The sequence below is a fragment of the Leucoraja erinacea genome, unplaced genomic scaffold, assembly GCF_028641065.1.
Source record: "Leucoraja erinacea ecotype New England unplaced genomic scaffold, Leri_hhj_1 Leri_1037S, whole genome shotgun sequence".
Classification (NCBI taxonomy): Eukaryota; Metazoa; Chordata; class Chondrichthyes; order Rajiformes; family Rajidae; genus Leucoraja; species Leucoraja erinaceus.
In genome coordinates, this window is record NW_026575272.1 from 1 (window position 1) to 14,239 (window position 14,239).

The following is a 14,239-nucleotide window of genomic DNA, read 5'->3' on the forward strand; positions in this document are numbered from 1 at the left end:
GCACAAAAACCCGCACTAAAAAAACAAAAAAAACAGAAGGGAGATTGGGTGGGGTAGCATACCTACATATATCATATATACCTATTACAGATGGAGTTCCGGTTGGGCTTTGTAGTCAGTGCAAGTGTGTGATTTGATTTATGTAGATATATTCTCGAAGCACTATTCCTGATTCCTGTTTTGCCGACACTCTCGTCCTCGTCCCTCCCCCCTCTTTCCCCCCTCTCGACCCCTCTCCCCCTCTCCCCCTCTCCCCCTCTCTCCCCCCTTCTTCCCTCTCCCTCTCTCCCCCCTCTACCTCTCTCCCTCTCCCTCTCCCCCTCTCCCCCCTCTCCCCTCTCCCTCTCCCCCGCTCACCCTCATCACCCCTCTCCACCCTCTCCCTCCCTCCCCTCTCCCCCTCTCCCCCTCTTCTCCCCTTCTCTCCCTGTCTCCCTCTTCCCCCTCTCCCTCTCCCCTCTCTCCCTCTCCCCCCTCCCCCCCCTCGTCCTGGAGAGAGTAGTGGTGGTTGTCTGTGCTTATGGACTAAACTATAGTCACTTACAGAACGTACTTTCAGGCTGCGCTGCAAGTTCTTCCGCTGTCCGTGTGTGCGAGACTTTGCTGCGTTTGAGGGTGGGGGGGGGGGGGGGAGGGATTTAAAAATGGCCTTTTTCTCCACCTTGTCCTGTATATATTTTGCTGACGAATTGTTCCGACGGGCATTCTATTTTGTTTTAAACCGTCCGACAAGATCAGCGCTGGAGTAATTTACAAATCAGTTTCTAAAGCCGTCAACGGGACGGCTTCCACGTACGGGACAGGTAAACGAAAGCCGTTATATTTGACATATAAACGTGCTTCTTAAGATTGCCTTTAATCAAATTCTCACCCTGCGAAACGGCGATTTAGGACCAACACCAACCGGCGGTATTTTTCCCGCCGATATGGGGTTTAAATTCACCGCAACGATCGCGTTCCACAAAACCCCGCTCGCAAGGTGATTTAAATGGCCATTAATTTACGGGAATCAAACACTAAATTCCTTCCATTTGGCCGCTAAACCCATGACAGTGAGATTTAAAAATCATGTTTTATTGTGAGTTCTTGTGCGAATGTTATTTGGACATTTAGGCTATTTAAACGGGTTGGCGGCACGCTCAACGTCTCAACGGCCTCTGCAGTCCGTCTGTTTTTATTGTATTGTCCCGTTGAGTGTATAGTTTGTTTGTGGTGGGTTTTTGACTGTGTATGTGTGCGGGGGGAGCGGGGGAAAGTTTTAAATCTCTTCCCTGCACGGGACACCCGACCTTTTCCCTGTCGGGTCTCCGTTGCCGTTGGGGCCCAGTGCCGTGGAGCGGCTCCAACTGGAACGACCTGGAGGCTCAAGTCTCGGAGCGTGCGGAGCTGTGGATTTACCGTCGTGGAGCTGGCCGGCTTCATAGTGTGGAGAGCTGCGGTGGCTCGCTGCTGCGACCCGACTACGGTGGATGGTGACACCGGGAGCTCGTGGGGTCCCCGGTGGGAGACCGCTTCACGAGGCACCGGCAGCGGCGACTTCTCCCGCCCGAATTGCGGGGTTGAGAGTTAGAAACATAGAAACATAGACAATAGGTGCAGGAGTAGAGGCCAGAGAAGGTTCACCAGACTGATTCCTGGGATGTCAGGACTGTCTTATGAAGAAAGACTGGATAGACTTGGTTTATACTCTCTAGAATTTAGGAGATTGGGGGAGGATCTTATAGAAACTTACAAAATTCTTAAGGGGTTGGACAGGCTAGATGCAGGAAGATTGTTCCCGATGTTGGGGAAGTCCAGGACAAGGGGCCACAGCTTAAGGATAAGAGGGAAATCCTTAAAACCGAGATGAGGAGAACTCTTTTTCACCCAGAGAGTGGTTGAATCTCTGAACTCTCTGCCACAGAGGGTAGTTGAGGCCCACAGTTCATTGGCTATGTTAAGAGGGAGTTAGATGTGGCCCTTGTGGCTAAGGGGATCAGGCAGGGTATGGAGATGGGGGGGGTGGTTGGGGGGGGGGGTGGGGGTTAAGGCAGTACAGGAACTGACAGTTGATCCATGATCAGCCGTGATCCTGTTGGAATGGCGAATGGTGGCAGGCTCAGAAGGGCCGCATGGCCTCTACTCCTGCAACTATTGTCTATGTTTCTATGTTTCGATGTTCTTTAATGTTTAATAAATTTCGGGCCATTTCACACCCCTCGATCTCAGCTTTTGTGTTAAGTCAATGGACAAGCAACAGGGAACAAGATGCTAATTTCCCAGTATGAAAATGGCCATAACCATTTTAATACTGAAGATATGAAAGTGAATTAGGTGTCAAATTAAACTTATTTTTATACTTTATCTGATGGGATAAATTGCAGACTTGTAACGTTGCTAAAACTAGTGTATGGGGATCGCTGGTCGGCACGGACTCGATGGGCAGAAGGGCCAGTGTCTCTAAACTAAACTAATGTCTCCACAGCTCAGAGTCGGTGGCTGAGAAGATGTTGACCAACTGGTTCACCTTCCTGTTACACCGATTCCTCAAGGTGAGTCTACTCCCCCCTCTCCCCCCTCTCCCCCTCTCCCCTCTCTCCACCTCTCCCCCTCTCCACCTGACCCCTCTCTCTCCCTCTCTCTCCTCCCCTCTCTCCCCCTCTCCTCTCCCCTCTCTCCCACCTCTCCTCCCCCCTCTCTCCCCTCTCTCTCCCCCCTCTCTCCCCCCTCTCCCTCTCTCCCCCCCCTCTCCCCCTCTCTCCCCCTCTCCCTCCTCTCTCCCCTCTCCCCCCCTCTCTCCCCTCCCTCCCCCTCTCCCCCTCTCTCTCTCCCCCCCCCCCTCTCGCCCCCTCCCCCCTCTCTCCCCCTCTCTCCCCCTCCCTCCCCCTCTCTCTCTCCCTCTCTCTCCCCCTCTCTCCCCCCCTCTCCCCCTCTCTCCCTCTCTCCTTCTCTCCATCTCTCCCTCCTCTCTCCCTCACCCTCTCTCCTCCCCGTCCCTCTCTCCTTCTCTCTCTCTCTCTCTCCCTCTCTCTCTCCGATCTCTCCCCCCTCTCTCACCCCTCTCTCTGTCGGACCCCTTCCTTCTCCCCCTCTCTTTCTACGTCTCTCTCTCTGCCTCTCTCTCTCCCTCCCCCTCTCTCTCCCCCCTCTCCCCCCCTCCCCCCTTGTTGACCCTCCTTGTCTACCCCTCCTCTTTAATCCTCCCTAAAAACTCACTTTTATTCACTGGCTTTCGACACTGGCTGAGACTTTGTTCCTGTTTTAGTGCTTTAATGTCTTTTAATTTTTACTGTTTTTATAGTCCTGTCGTCTTAATGGTTTTAGTAGTTTGTAATAACTTTTTGTTGACTTCCCATGTACAGCACTTTGTGGTAACTGATGTTGTCTAAAAGCGCTTTATAAATAAAGTTTATTATTATATTATTACCCCGTACAGGAGTGTGTAGGGGAGCCTCTCTCCCCCTCTCCCCCCCTCTCCCCTCTCTCCCTCTCTCCTTCTCTCCCCCTCTCCTCCCCTCTCCCCCCCTTGTTGATCCTCCTTGTCTACCCCGTACAGGAGTGTGTAGGGGAGCCTCTCTCCCTCTCTCCCCTCTCTCCCTCTCTCTCCCCCTCTCCCCCCTTGTTGATCCTCCTTGTCTACCCCGTACAGGAGTGTGTAGGGGAGCCCCTCTTCATGTTATTCTGGGCGGTGAAGCAACAGATGGAGAAGGGACCGATAGATGCTGTCACTGGGGAAGCTCGATACTCACTGAGTGAAGACAAACTCATCCGGCAACAACTCGATTACTGCACGCTGGTGGGTCAACAACTTGCCCTCTCCTCTCTGTCTCTCTCTGTCTCTCTCTGTCTCTCTCTGTCTCTCTCTGTCTCTCTCTGTCTCTCTCTGTCTCTCTCTGTCTCTCTCTGTCTCTCTCTGTCTCTCTCTGTCTCTCTCCGTCTCCCTCTGCCTCATTAGAAACATAGACAATAGGTGCAGGAGTAGAGGCCATTCGGCCCTTCGAGCCACCACCATTCGCCATTCAATATGATCATGGCTGATCATCCAACTCAGTATCATGTACCTGCCTTCTCTCCATACCCCCTGATCCCTTTAGCCACAAAGGCCACATCTATCTCCCTCTTAAATATAGCCAATGAACTGGCCTCCAATAGGGCTGAAACCCAAAGGAAATAGGCAACGTTTCGGGTCGAAACCCGAAGGGTTTCGGGACGAAACGTTGCCTATTTCCTACGCTCCATAGATGCTGCTGCACTCGCTGAGTTTTTGGCTGATCATCCAACTCAGTATCCCGTACCTGCCTTCTCTCCATACCCTCTGATCCCTTTAGCCACAAGGGCCACATCTAACTCCCTCTTAAATATAGCCAATGAACTGTGTGGCCTCAACTACCTTCTGTGGCAGAGAATTCCACAGATTCACCACTCTCTGTGTGTGAAAAAAAATGTTTTTCTCATCTCGGTCCTAAAAGATTTCCCCCTTATCCTTGAACTGTGACCCCTTGTTCTGGACTTCCCCAACATCGGGAACAATCTTCCTGCATCTAGCCTGTCCAACCCCTTAAGAATTTTGTACGTTTCTATAAGATCCCCCCTCAATCTTCTAAATTCTAGCGAGTACAAGCCGAGTCTATCCAGTCTTTCTTCATATGAAAGTCCTGACATCCCAGGAATCAGTCTGGTGAACCGTCTCTGTACTCCCTCTATGGCAATAATGTCCTTCCTCAGATTTGGAGACCAAAACTGTACACAATACTCCAGGTGTGGTCTCACCAAGACCCTGTACAACTGCAGTAGAACCTCCCTGCTCCTAGACTCAAATCCTTTTGCTATGAAAGCTAACATACCATTGGCTTTCTTCACTGCCTGCTGCACCTGCATGCCTACCTTCAATGACTGGTGTACCATGACACCCAGGTCTCGCTGCATCTCCCCCTTTCCCAATCAGCCACCATTTAGATAATAGTCTGCTTTCCTGTTTTTGCCACCAAAATGGACAACCTCACATTTATCCACATTATACTGCATCTGCCAAACATTTGCCCACTCACCCAGCCTATCCAAGTCCCCTTGCAGTCTCCTAGCATCCTCCTCACAGCTAACACTGTCCCCCAGCTTAGTGTCATCCGCAAACTTGGAGATATTGCCTTCAATTCCCTCATCCAGATCATTAATATATATTGTAAATAGCTGGGGTCCCAGTACTGAGCCTTGCGCTGCCCCACTAGTCACTGCTGGTCCCCGCACCGGGCCTTGCGCTGCCCCACACTAGTCACTGCTGGTCCCCGCACCGGGCCTTGCGCTGCCCCACACTAGTCACTGCTGGTCCCCGCACCGGGCCTTGCGCTGCCCCACACTAGTCACTGCTGGTCCCCGCACCGGGCCTTGCGCTGCCCCACTAGTCACTGCTGGTCCCCGCACCGGGCCTTGCGCTGCCCCCACTAGTCACTGCTGGTCCCCGCACCGGGCCTTGCGTTACCCCACTAGTCACTGCTGGTCCCCGCACCGGGCCTTGCGGTACCCCACTAGTCACTGCCTGCCATTGTGAAAAGGACCCGTTTACTCCTACTCTTTGCTTCCTGTTTGCCAGCCAGTTCTCTATCCACATCAATACTGAACCCCCAATGCCGTGTGCTTTAAGTTTGTATACTAATCTCTCTGTCTCCCTCTGTCTCTCCCCCACCCTGTCCCGTCTCTCTCTCTCTGTGTCTCCCCCAGACGCTGTCGTGTGAGGGTGGGGTGAGTGTGTCCAGCAGCCCCACCCTGGTGCGAGTTCTGGACTGTGACTCGGTCACTCAGGCCAAAGAGAAGATTCTGGACGCCCTGTACAAAGGGGTTCCATTCTCGCAGCGACCTCGAGCTCCCGACACCGACCTGGGTACGGAGAGAGCACCCTAGGGTGCAGTGGGGTTCAGGGGGTGGGGGGGGGGTTTGTGGGGGGGGTGTTTGGGGGGTCAGGGTGTGGGGGGGGGGTTGTGTTTTGGGGGGTTCAGGGTGTGGGGGATTATGTTTGGGGGTTCAGGGTGTGTGGGAGGTTTGTGTTTGGGGGTTCAGGGTGGGGGGGGTTGTGTTTGGGGGTTCAGGGTCTGGGGGGGTTATGTTTTGGGGTACAGGGTGTGGGGGGGGTGGGGGTTGTGTTTGGGGGTACATGGTGTGTGGGGGGGTGTTTGGTGGGGGGGGTGTTTTGGGGGTTCAGGGTGTGGGGGGGGTTGTGTTTGGGGGTTCAGGTGTGTGTTTTGGGGGTTCAGGTGGTGTGTGTTTGGGGTACAGGGTGGTGGGTGGGGGGTTGTGTTTGGGGGTTTAGGGTGTGGGGGGGGGTGTTTGGGGGTTCAGGTGTGGGGGGTGTGGGGGGGGTTGTGTTTGGGGGTACTCGGGTGTTTGGGGGTGTACGGGGGTTGTTTGGGGGTTCAGGGTGGGGGGGGGGTTTGTGGGTACAGCGGGTGTTTGGGGGTCAGGGTGTGTGGGGGGGTTTGGGGGTTCGGGGTGTGGGGGGGGGGGTTGTGTTGGGGGTCAGGGGTACAGGGGGTGTTTGGGGGTACGGGGGTGTTGTTTGGGGGTTCAGGGGTGGGGGGGGTTGTGTTGGGGGGTTCAGGGTGTGGGGGGGGGTTTGTGTTTGGGGGGATACAGCGGGTGTTTGGGGGTACAGGGGGGTGTCTCTGACCGTGTGTCCCCCCCCCCCCCCCGTACAGAGTGGCGAGAGGGGGGGTTGTGTTTGGGGGTTCATTCTCCAGGACGAGGATTCGTCGACAAGAATCGAGAACGACTGGAAACGGCTCAACACCCTCGCCCACTATCAGGGGACCCCTGGACCCTTCACCCCGACCTGACCCCTGACCCTTCACCCCGACCTCCTCCTCCCCTCCCCTGTTTGAGTGAGGTGGGGGGCTAGTAGGGCTGGAGTGGCCGAATAAACTCTTGACCAGGGGACCGGAGATGGAGGGGGGTGTTGGGGTGAGGGGTCGGGGGTTCTGCTGGAGCTGTGAAGGTCGGTGCGGGGGCAGGGAGGGGTCACGGCCGGAATGGGGGTCAAGGGGTCGGGGGTCAGTGCGGGGGAGCGAGCGGTCACGGCCGGAATGGGGGTCGTCGGGGGGTCATGGCTGGAGCTGTGAGGGTCGAGGGTCAATGCGGGGGTGGGGGGGTCATGGCTGGAGCTGTGAGGGTCGGCGCAGGGGAGGGAGGGGTCCCCACACGTCGGGGGTCTGAGGGTCAGGGGGGGTCGAGGGGTCAGTGCGGGGGGAAGGGAGGGGTCACGGCCGGAATGAGGGGTCAAGGGGGTGGGGGGTCCGTGGACGGGGGTGACCCTCTCGTCCACCCGCGGAAGGGGGTCACGGGTCGGCGAGGGGGGTCGACGACCGTTTTCTGGTCACGGCCCCAACTGAGGGTCGGACGCGGGAACTCGGGACTGACCCCCCTGACCCCTCCCCTTCTCACCCGCTATGAAACCCCTGACTGACCCCAAACTACGGAGAACACCGGGACCCCCCTCCCCTTCCCCTCCTAACCGCTGAACCCCAAAACCGTGAGTGACCCCAAACCCTGAACCCCTGCCCCCTGTACCCCCCAACCAGCCCCTGTACCCCCCAAACCCAGCCCCCCCAAGCCCCTGTACCCCCAACTGACCACTCTCTCTCTCTCTCTCTCTCTCCCTCACACAGAGAGCCTGCTGCGTGCGGCCAGTAGCCCGGACAGCCAGCGGTCAAGGGCGGCCATGTTGGGCCCAGACCAGGACTCGGGCTCCAGGTTGTGGCACCTGGTCCACAGCGCGGAACCTGGGGAGCAGCGAGAGGGCGAGAGGGGGGGCAAGATGGTGTCCGAAATCTACCTGACCCGCCTGCTGGCCACCAAGGTAGATACTGACCGCTCACTGGCCCCACTGACTGAGCACGGCCCACTTGATGCCTCCCACACTGACCCGCCTATGACCCCTAACCCCTCTCTCTGTCCACTGACCCAAAACTGACCCCGCGACTGACCCCTGACCCTGTGACTGCCCCTGACCCCTGTCCCGTGACTGCCCCTGACCCGTGACTGCCCCCTGACCCCGTGCTAACCCCTGACCCCGTGGCTGCCCCTGACCCCGTGGCTGCTGCCCCTGACCCCGTGCTGACCCGTGACTACCCCCTGACCCCGTGACTGACCCCTGACCCCCGTGACTGACCCCCCTGACCCCGGTGACTACCCCCTGACCCCCGTGACTGACCCCTGACCCCGTGACTGCCCCTGACCCCGTGGCTGCCCCTGACCCCGTGACTGCCCCCTGACCCCGTGACTGCCCCCTGACCCCGTGCTGCCCCTGCCCCGTGACTGTCCCGTTGACCCCCGTGGCTGACCCCGTGACTGACCCCTGACCCCGTGCTGACCCCTAACACCGTGACTGACCACTGGCCCCGTGTTGACCCCGTGTTGACCGTTGACCCCGTGTTGACCCCGTGTTGACCCCGTGACTGGCCGTTGACCCCATGTTGACCGTTGACTCCGTGTTGACCGTTGACCCCGTGTTGACCGTTGACCCCGTGTTGACCGTTGACCACGTGTTGACCGTTGACCACGTGTTGGCCGTTGACCCCGTGTTGACCGTTGACCCCGTGTTGACCGTTGACCCCGTGTTGACCGTTGACCCCGTGTTGACCGTTGACACCCGTGTTGACCATTGTACCCCGTGTGACCTGTCTCCCCAGGGTACGCTGCAGAAGTTTGTGGACGATCTGTTTGAGACGGTTTTCAGCACCAACCACCGCGGGTCAGCGCTGCCGCTGCCCATCAAATACATGTTCGACTTCCTGGACGAACAGGCGGAGAAACATCACATCACCGACCCCGACACCCTGCACACCTGGAAAAGCAACTGGTAGTGTAGCCCTGAACCCTGAACCCCCGTAGCCCCTGTACCCCCGAACCCTGAACCCCTGAAACCCCAAACCCACACACACACACACACATCACATCACCGACCCCGACACCCTGACACCCTGCACACCTGGAAAAGCAACTGGTAGTGAACCCCCGTACCCCTGTACCCCAAAACCCTGAACCCCCAAACCCCCCGAACCCCCACCGAACCCCCACACCACACACACACACACATCACCGACCCCCGACACCCTGCACACCTGGGAAAAGCAACTGGTAGTGTAGCCCTGACCCCAAAACCCCTGTACCCCTGTAACCCTGAACCCCCACACCCACCCACCCACACCACACACACACACACACACACACACACCCCCCACACACACACACACACACATCCACACACACACACACACACACACACACACACACACACACACACACACACACACACACACACACACACACACACACACACACACACACACACACACACACACACACACACACACACACACACACCACCACACACACACACTCACACACACACACACCCACACACACCACACACACACACACACACACACACCCCCACACACACACACACACACACCCCCACACACCCACACACACTCCCCCCACATACACTCCCCCCCACACACACAGACATCACCGGACCCCGACACCCTGCACCCTCGAACCCCCCCCTCCCCTCATCTCTCTCCCCTCAATCTCTCTCTCCCTCCCCCTCCCCTCATCTCCCTCCCCTCATCTCCCCTCATCTCTCTCTCCCTCCCCTCATCTCTCTCTCCCTCTCCCCTCATCTCTCTCTCCCCTCATCTCTCTCCCTCCCACTCTCCCATCTCTCTCTCCCCCCTCTCCTCTCCCACCCTCTCTCCTCTCCTCTATCCTCTCCCCTCATCTCTCTCCCCTCATCTTCTCCCCCTCCCCTCATCTCTCTCTCTCTCCTCTCCCCCATCTCTCTCCCCCTCCCCCATCTCTCCCTCCCTCTCCCCTCATCTCTCCCTCTCTCTCCCCCTCATCTCTCTCCCTCTCCCCTCATCTCTCTCCCTCCCCTCATCTCTCCTCCCTCTCCCCTCATCTCTCTCCCTCTCCTCCCTCTCTCCCCTCTCCCTCTCTCCTCATCTCTCTCTCCCTCTCTCTTTCTCTCTCTCTCTCTCTCTCTCTATCTCACACAATCCCTCTCTCATGCTTCTTCATCCTCTCTCTCCCCTCATCTCTCTCTCTCCCTTCTCCCTCTCCCTCATCTCTCTCCCTCTCTCCCTCTCTCCCTCATCTCTCTCTCTCTCCCCTCATCTCTCTCCCTCTCCCCTCATCTCTCTCCCCTCATCTCTCCCTCTCCCCTCATCTCTCCCTCTCTCCCCTCATCTCTCTCCCTCTCTCCCCTCCAGTCTCCCGCTGCGTTTCTGGGTGAACGTGATCAAGAACCCCCAGTTTGTGTTCGACATCCACAAGAGCAGCATCACAGACGCCTGTCTGTCTGTCGTGGCCCAGACCTTCATGGATTCCTGCTCTACGTCTGACCACCGTCTGGGCAAAGACTCTCCGTCCAACAAGCTGCTGTACGCCAAGGACATCCCCAACTACAGGGGCTGGGTGGACAGGTCAGTGGCCGGAGTAGAGCGGTCAGTCCCAGGGGCCGGAGTGGAGTGGAGCGGGGAGGGGAAGGATGGCGACCCCTCTCTGACAACAGTGATGTGGAGAGCGGTGAATCTGTGGAACTCTCTGCCACTAGTTGCAGGAAGATTGCTCCCGATGTTGGGGAAGTCCAGGACAAGGGGCCACACACACACAGTTTAAGGATAAGGGGGAAATCTTTTAGGACCGAGATGAGAAAAACATTTTTTTTCACACACACAGAGAGTGGTGAATCTGTGGAATTCTCTGCCACAGAGGGTAGTTGAGGCCACACAGTTCATTGGCTATATTTAAGAGGGAGTTAGATGTGGCCCTTGTGGCTAAAGGGATCTGGGGGTATGGAGAGAAGGCAGGTACAGGACACTGAGTTGGATGATCAGCCGTGATCATATTGAATGGCGAACGGTGCAGGCTCGAAGGGCCGAATGGCCTCTACTCCTGCACCTATTGTCTATGTTTCTATCCATGCACAGTAGACTTGTATTTATATTTATGCATTTTAAATATGTATGTCATGTTTTATACTTTGGCGATATAACAATGTATTTTTTATCATGCCAATAATGTTAAATTGAAATTGAAATTGAGAGACAGAGAGGGGGTGGAAGTTTCATTGAAACTTAACTGAAGTTCTCCTGCACCTATTGTCAATGTTTCTATGTTTCTAACAGCTGCTCACCCCTTGTCCACCCCCCTCTCTCTGTCTCTCTCTCTCCCTGCAGGTATTACCGGGATGTGAGCAGACTCCCCGCAATCAGCGAACAGGATATGGAGGCGTTTTTGTCCGAACAATCTCGTCTTCACGGTGGGGAATTCCATCGATCCAGCGCCCTCCACCAACTGTACCCCTACATCACACGCTTCTATGACCAGGTGGGGGAGAGTGAGGGAGGGGGGAGAGAGAGAGAGGGGGGGACTTGGGTTGGTCATCTCAACTTAACGTCTAATCTCTTCCCCTCAGATCCAGACGGCGTTGGATAGAGACGTCTCGTGCCGGAAACTCTGTCTGGGTCCCCGTCTGGAGCAGGTGGTGGCGCTGATGTCTGGGACCAGCTGAGATTCCCCCCCCCCCTCCCCCCCCCCCTCCATACACCAGAAGACTGTGGACCCTCCACATCTGTTCCAGAGGAGACAGTGGACGTCACATCTGCCCCAGATTCACCCAGTGGTGGGTCAACACCTACAGGACCCCCCCCTCCACATCTGGCCCAGAGACACTGGCCTCCACATCAGCACCAGGACTGCACATCTGTCCCAGAGACACTGGCCTCCACATCAGCACCAGGACTGCACATCTGTCCCGGAGGAGAGGGGGACCCTCCACATCTGGCGGCATTGCCCTGGAGCTGCGGGAACAAACTCCACATCTGCCACAGAGATGGAGCTCTGCACATTTGCCTTCATCGCCTCGAGAGAGAGGGGGAGGAGAGGGAGGGAGAGAGGGAGGGATTGAGAGAGAGGGAGATGGGGGGAGAGATGGAGGGAGAGAGAAAGGGAGATGGAGGGAGAGAGAGGGAGGGGTTGAGAGGGAGGGAGATGGGGGAGAGATGGAGGGAGAGAGAAAGGGAGATGGAGGGAGAGAGAGGAAGGGGTTGAGAGAGAGGGAGATGGAGGGAGGGAGATGGAGGGAGGGAGATGGAGGGGGGGAGAGGAAGGGGTTGAGAGAGAGGGAGATGGAGGGAGATGGAGGGGGGGAGAGATGGAGGGAGAGAGGGGAGACTTCATGTTGTCTGTCATAGAGTTAATATAATTTTAAGTTTTGTTATATATTATATATATAATTTATTTTTCCCAACGTCGCGGCTTCTTCTTGTTCGTCGTTTTTTAAATACAACTTAGAATAAAATATTATCTAAATGTTTTGACTTTCTGTGTAATCTCCGCCATGTTGGTGAGGGGAAGAAGGGGCAGACATCCGCCATCTTGGTAAGGGACAAAGGGCAAGCATCGCCATCTTGGTGAGGGCAAAAGGCGTCGCCAATACGTCGCCATCTCGATGAGGGCAAAAGGCGTCGCCATCTTGGTGAGGGCAAAAGGCGTCGCCATCTTGATGAGGGCAAAAGACGTCGCCATCTTGATGAGGGCAAAAGACGTCGCCATCTTGATGAGGGCAAAATACGTCGCCATCTTGATGAGGGGCGGAGTACCGACATCTTTATAAGGGGCGCCTTCGCCATCTTGATGAGGGGCAAGGGGGCGGAGAGCCGACATCTTGATGATGGGGTTTAAGAAGGAACTGCAGATGCTGGAAAATTCGAAGGCAGACAAAAATGCTGGAGAAACTCAGCGGGTGCAGCAACATCTCTGGAGCGAAGGAAATAGGCAACGATTCGGGCCAAAACCCTTCTGCAGATGGAGGGGCACAGGGGCCGCGCCGCCATCTTGGTGAGGGGCATGCGGCAAGGCGCCGCCATCTTGGTGAGGGGCATGGGGCAAGGCGCCGCCATCTTTGTGAGGGGCAGAGCAAGGCGCCGCATCTTGGTGAGGGGCATTGGGCAAGGCGCCGCCATCTTTGTGAGGGGCATGGGGGGCAAGGCGCCGCCATCATGGTGAGGGGCATGGGGCAAGGCGCCGCCATCTTTGTGAGGGGCATGGGGCAAGGCGCCGCCATCTTGGTGAGGGGCAGGGCAAGGCGCCGCCATCTTTGTGAGGGGCATGGGGGGGCAAGGCGCCGCCATCTTGGTGAGGGGCAGGGCAAGGCGCCGCCATCTTGGTGAGGGGCATGGGGGGCAAGGCGCCGCCATCTTGGTGAGGGGCAAACGCCAATGCGGGGCATTGACAGACACAAAGAGCTGGAGTAAATCAGCTGGACCGGCAGAGAAGCTTCATTAGACCGGTCTAGACCCGCAGCGTCACTCATCCCCTCCGTCCACAGATACTTCCCGTCCAGCATTTTGTGTTTATCTGCAGTTCTACACGAGCTACCTGTTTATTACAACTACCTTGTGACAGCCACAATAATACTCATAGTTTAAAACGCGACGTTATAAGCACAACTCTAAAAATGACATTAACATTCACGCTAATAACAATGTGAAGCGTTCAGCCTCCCCAACAATAACAAACCACTTCGACACGTCATTGCGGGGCAGACTGTGTTGTGACGTCATTGCGGGGCACGGGACCAACGGTCACGGAAACGTCAGACGGTTGCGGTGACGTAATCGAGGGCGGGGCGGTGACGGAGTGATGCCTCAGCGGGGCACGGTGCGGACTGACGTCATTGCGGGGCACAGTTGCCGGGATGATGTCAGCGGGGCCGCGGGCGGTTCCGCCGGAAGCGCTGCTGGTGGGGGCACATGCCTGACGTCATTGCGGGGCGGGTGCCGGTGGTTATTGAGGCGTAAGTCATTGCGGGGCAGCGGGCTGTGGGGTCCGCCGGAAGCTCTGTCCCCGCTGACATCATTGCGGGTAGACAGAAGTGCTGGAGAAACTCAGCGGGTGCAGCAGCATCTATGGAGCGAAGGGACCCCTTCTTCAGACATCATTGCTGGGCAGGGTCTTGGCCGGTTCCGGTGTGACGTAATTGCGGGGCAGGGCGGTTCCGGTGTGACGTAATTGCGGGGCAGGCTCGAGGCTGGAGAGGTTCCGGTGTGACGTAATTGTGGGGCAGGGGCCGTTGTTGTGGCGGTTCCGGTGTGACGTAATTGCGGGGCAGGGGTCGTTCCGTTGTGACGCTACAGCGGGGCAGAGCGGTTCCGGGTGTGACGCTACAGCGGGGCAGGGCGGTTCCGGTGTGACGTAATTGCGGGGC

At 56.8% G+C, this 14,239-nt stretch overlaps 1 protein-coding gene across 1 annotated transcript; it reads left to right on the top strand.

Moving 5' to 3' along the window:
- The first annotated feature begins 2,350 nt into the window (after nt 1–2,350).
- Nucleotides 2,351–12,016, top strand: LOC129715156 (plexin A3-like). Its single transcript, XM_055665023.1, has 9 exons — nt 2,351–2,531; nt 3,629–3,775; nt 5,695–5,854; nt 6,666–6,848; nt 7,632–7,822; nt 8,655–8,824; nt 10,239–10,451; nt 11,208–11,358; nt 11,447–12,016. The coding sequence occupies exons 1-9, from the start codon at nt 2,487–2,489 to the stop codon at nt 11,540–11,542; spliced, it is 1,356 nt and encodes a 451-aa protein (XP_055520998.1). The 5' UTR covers nt 2,351–2,486; the 3' UTR covers nt 11,543–12,016.
- Nucleotides 12,017–14,239: the final 2,223 nt, after the last annotated feature.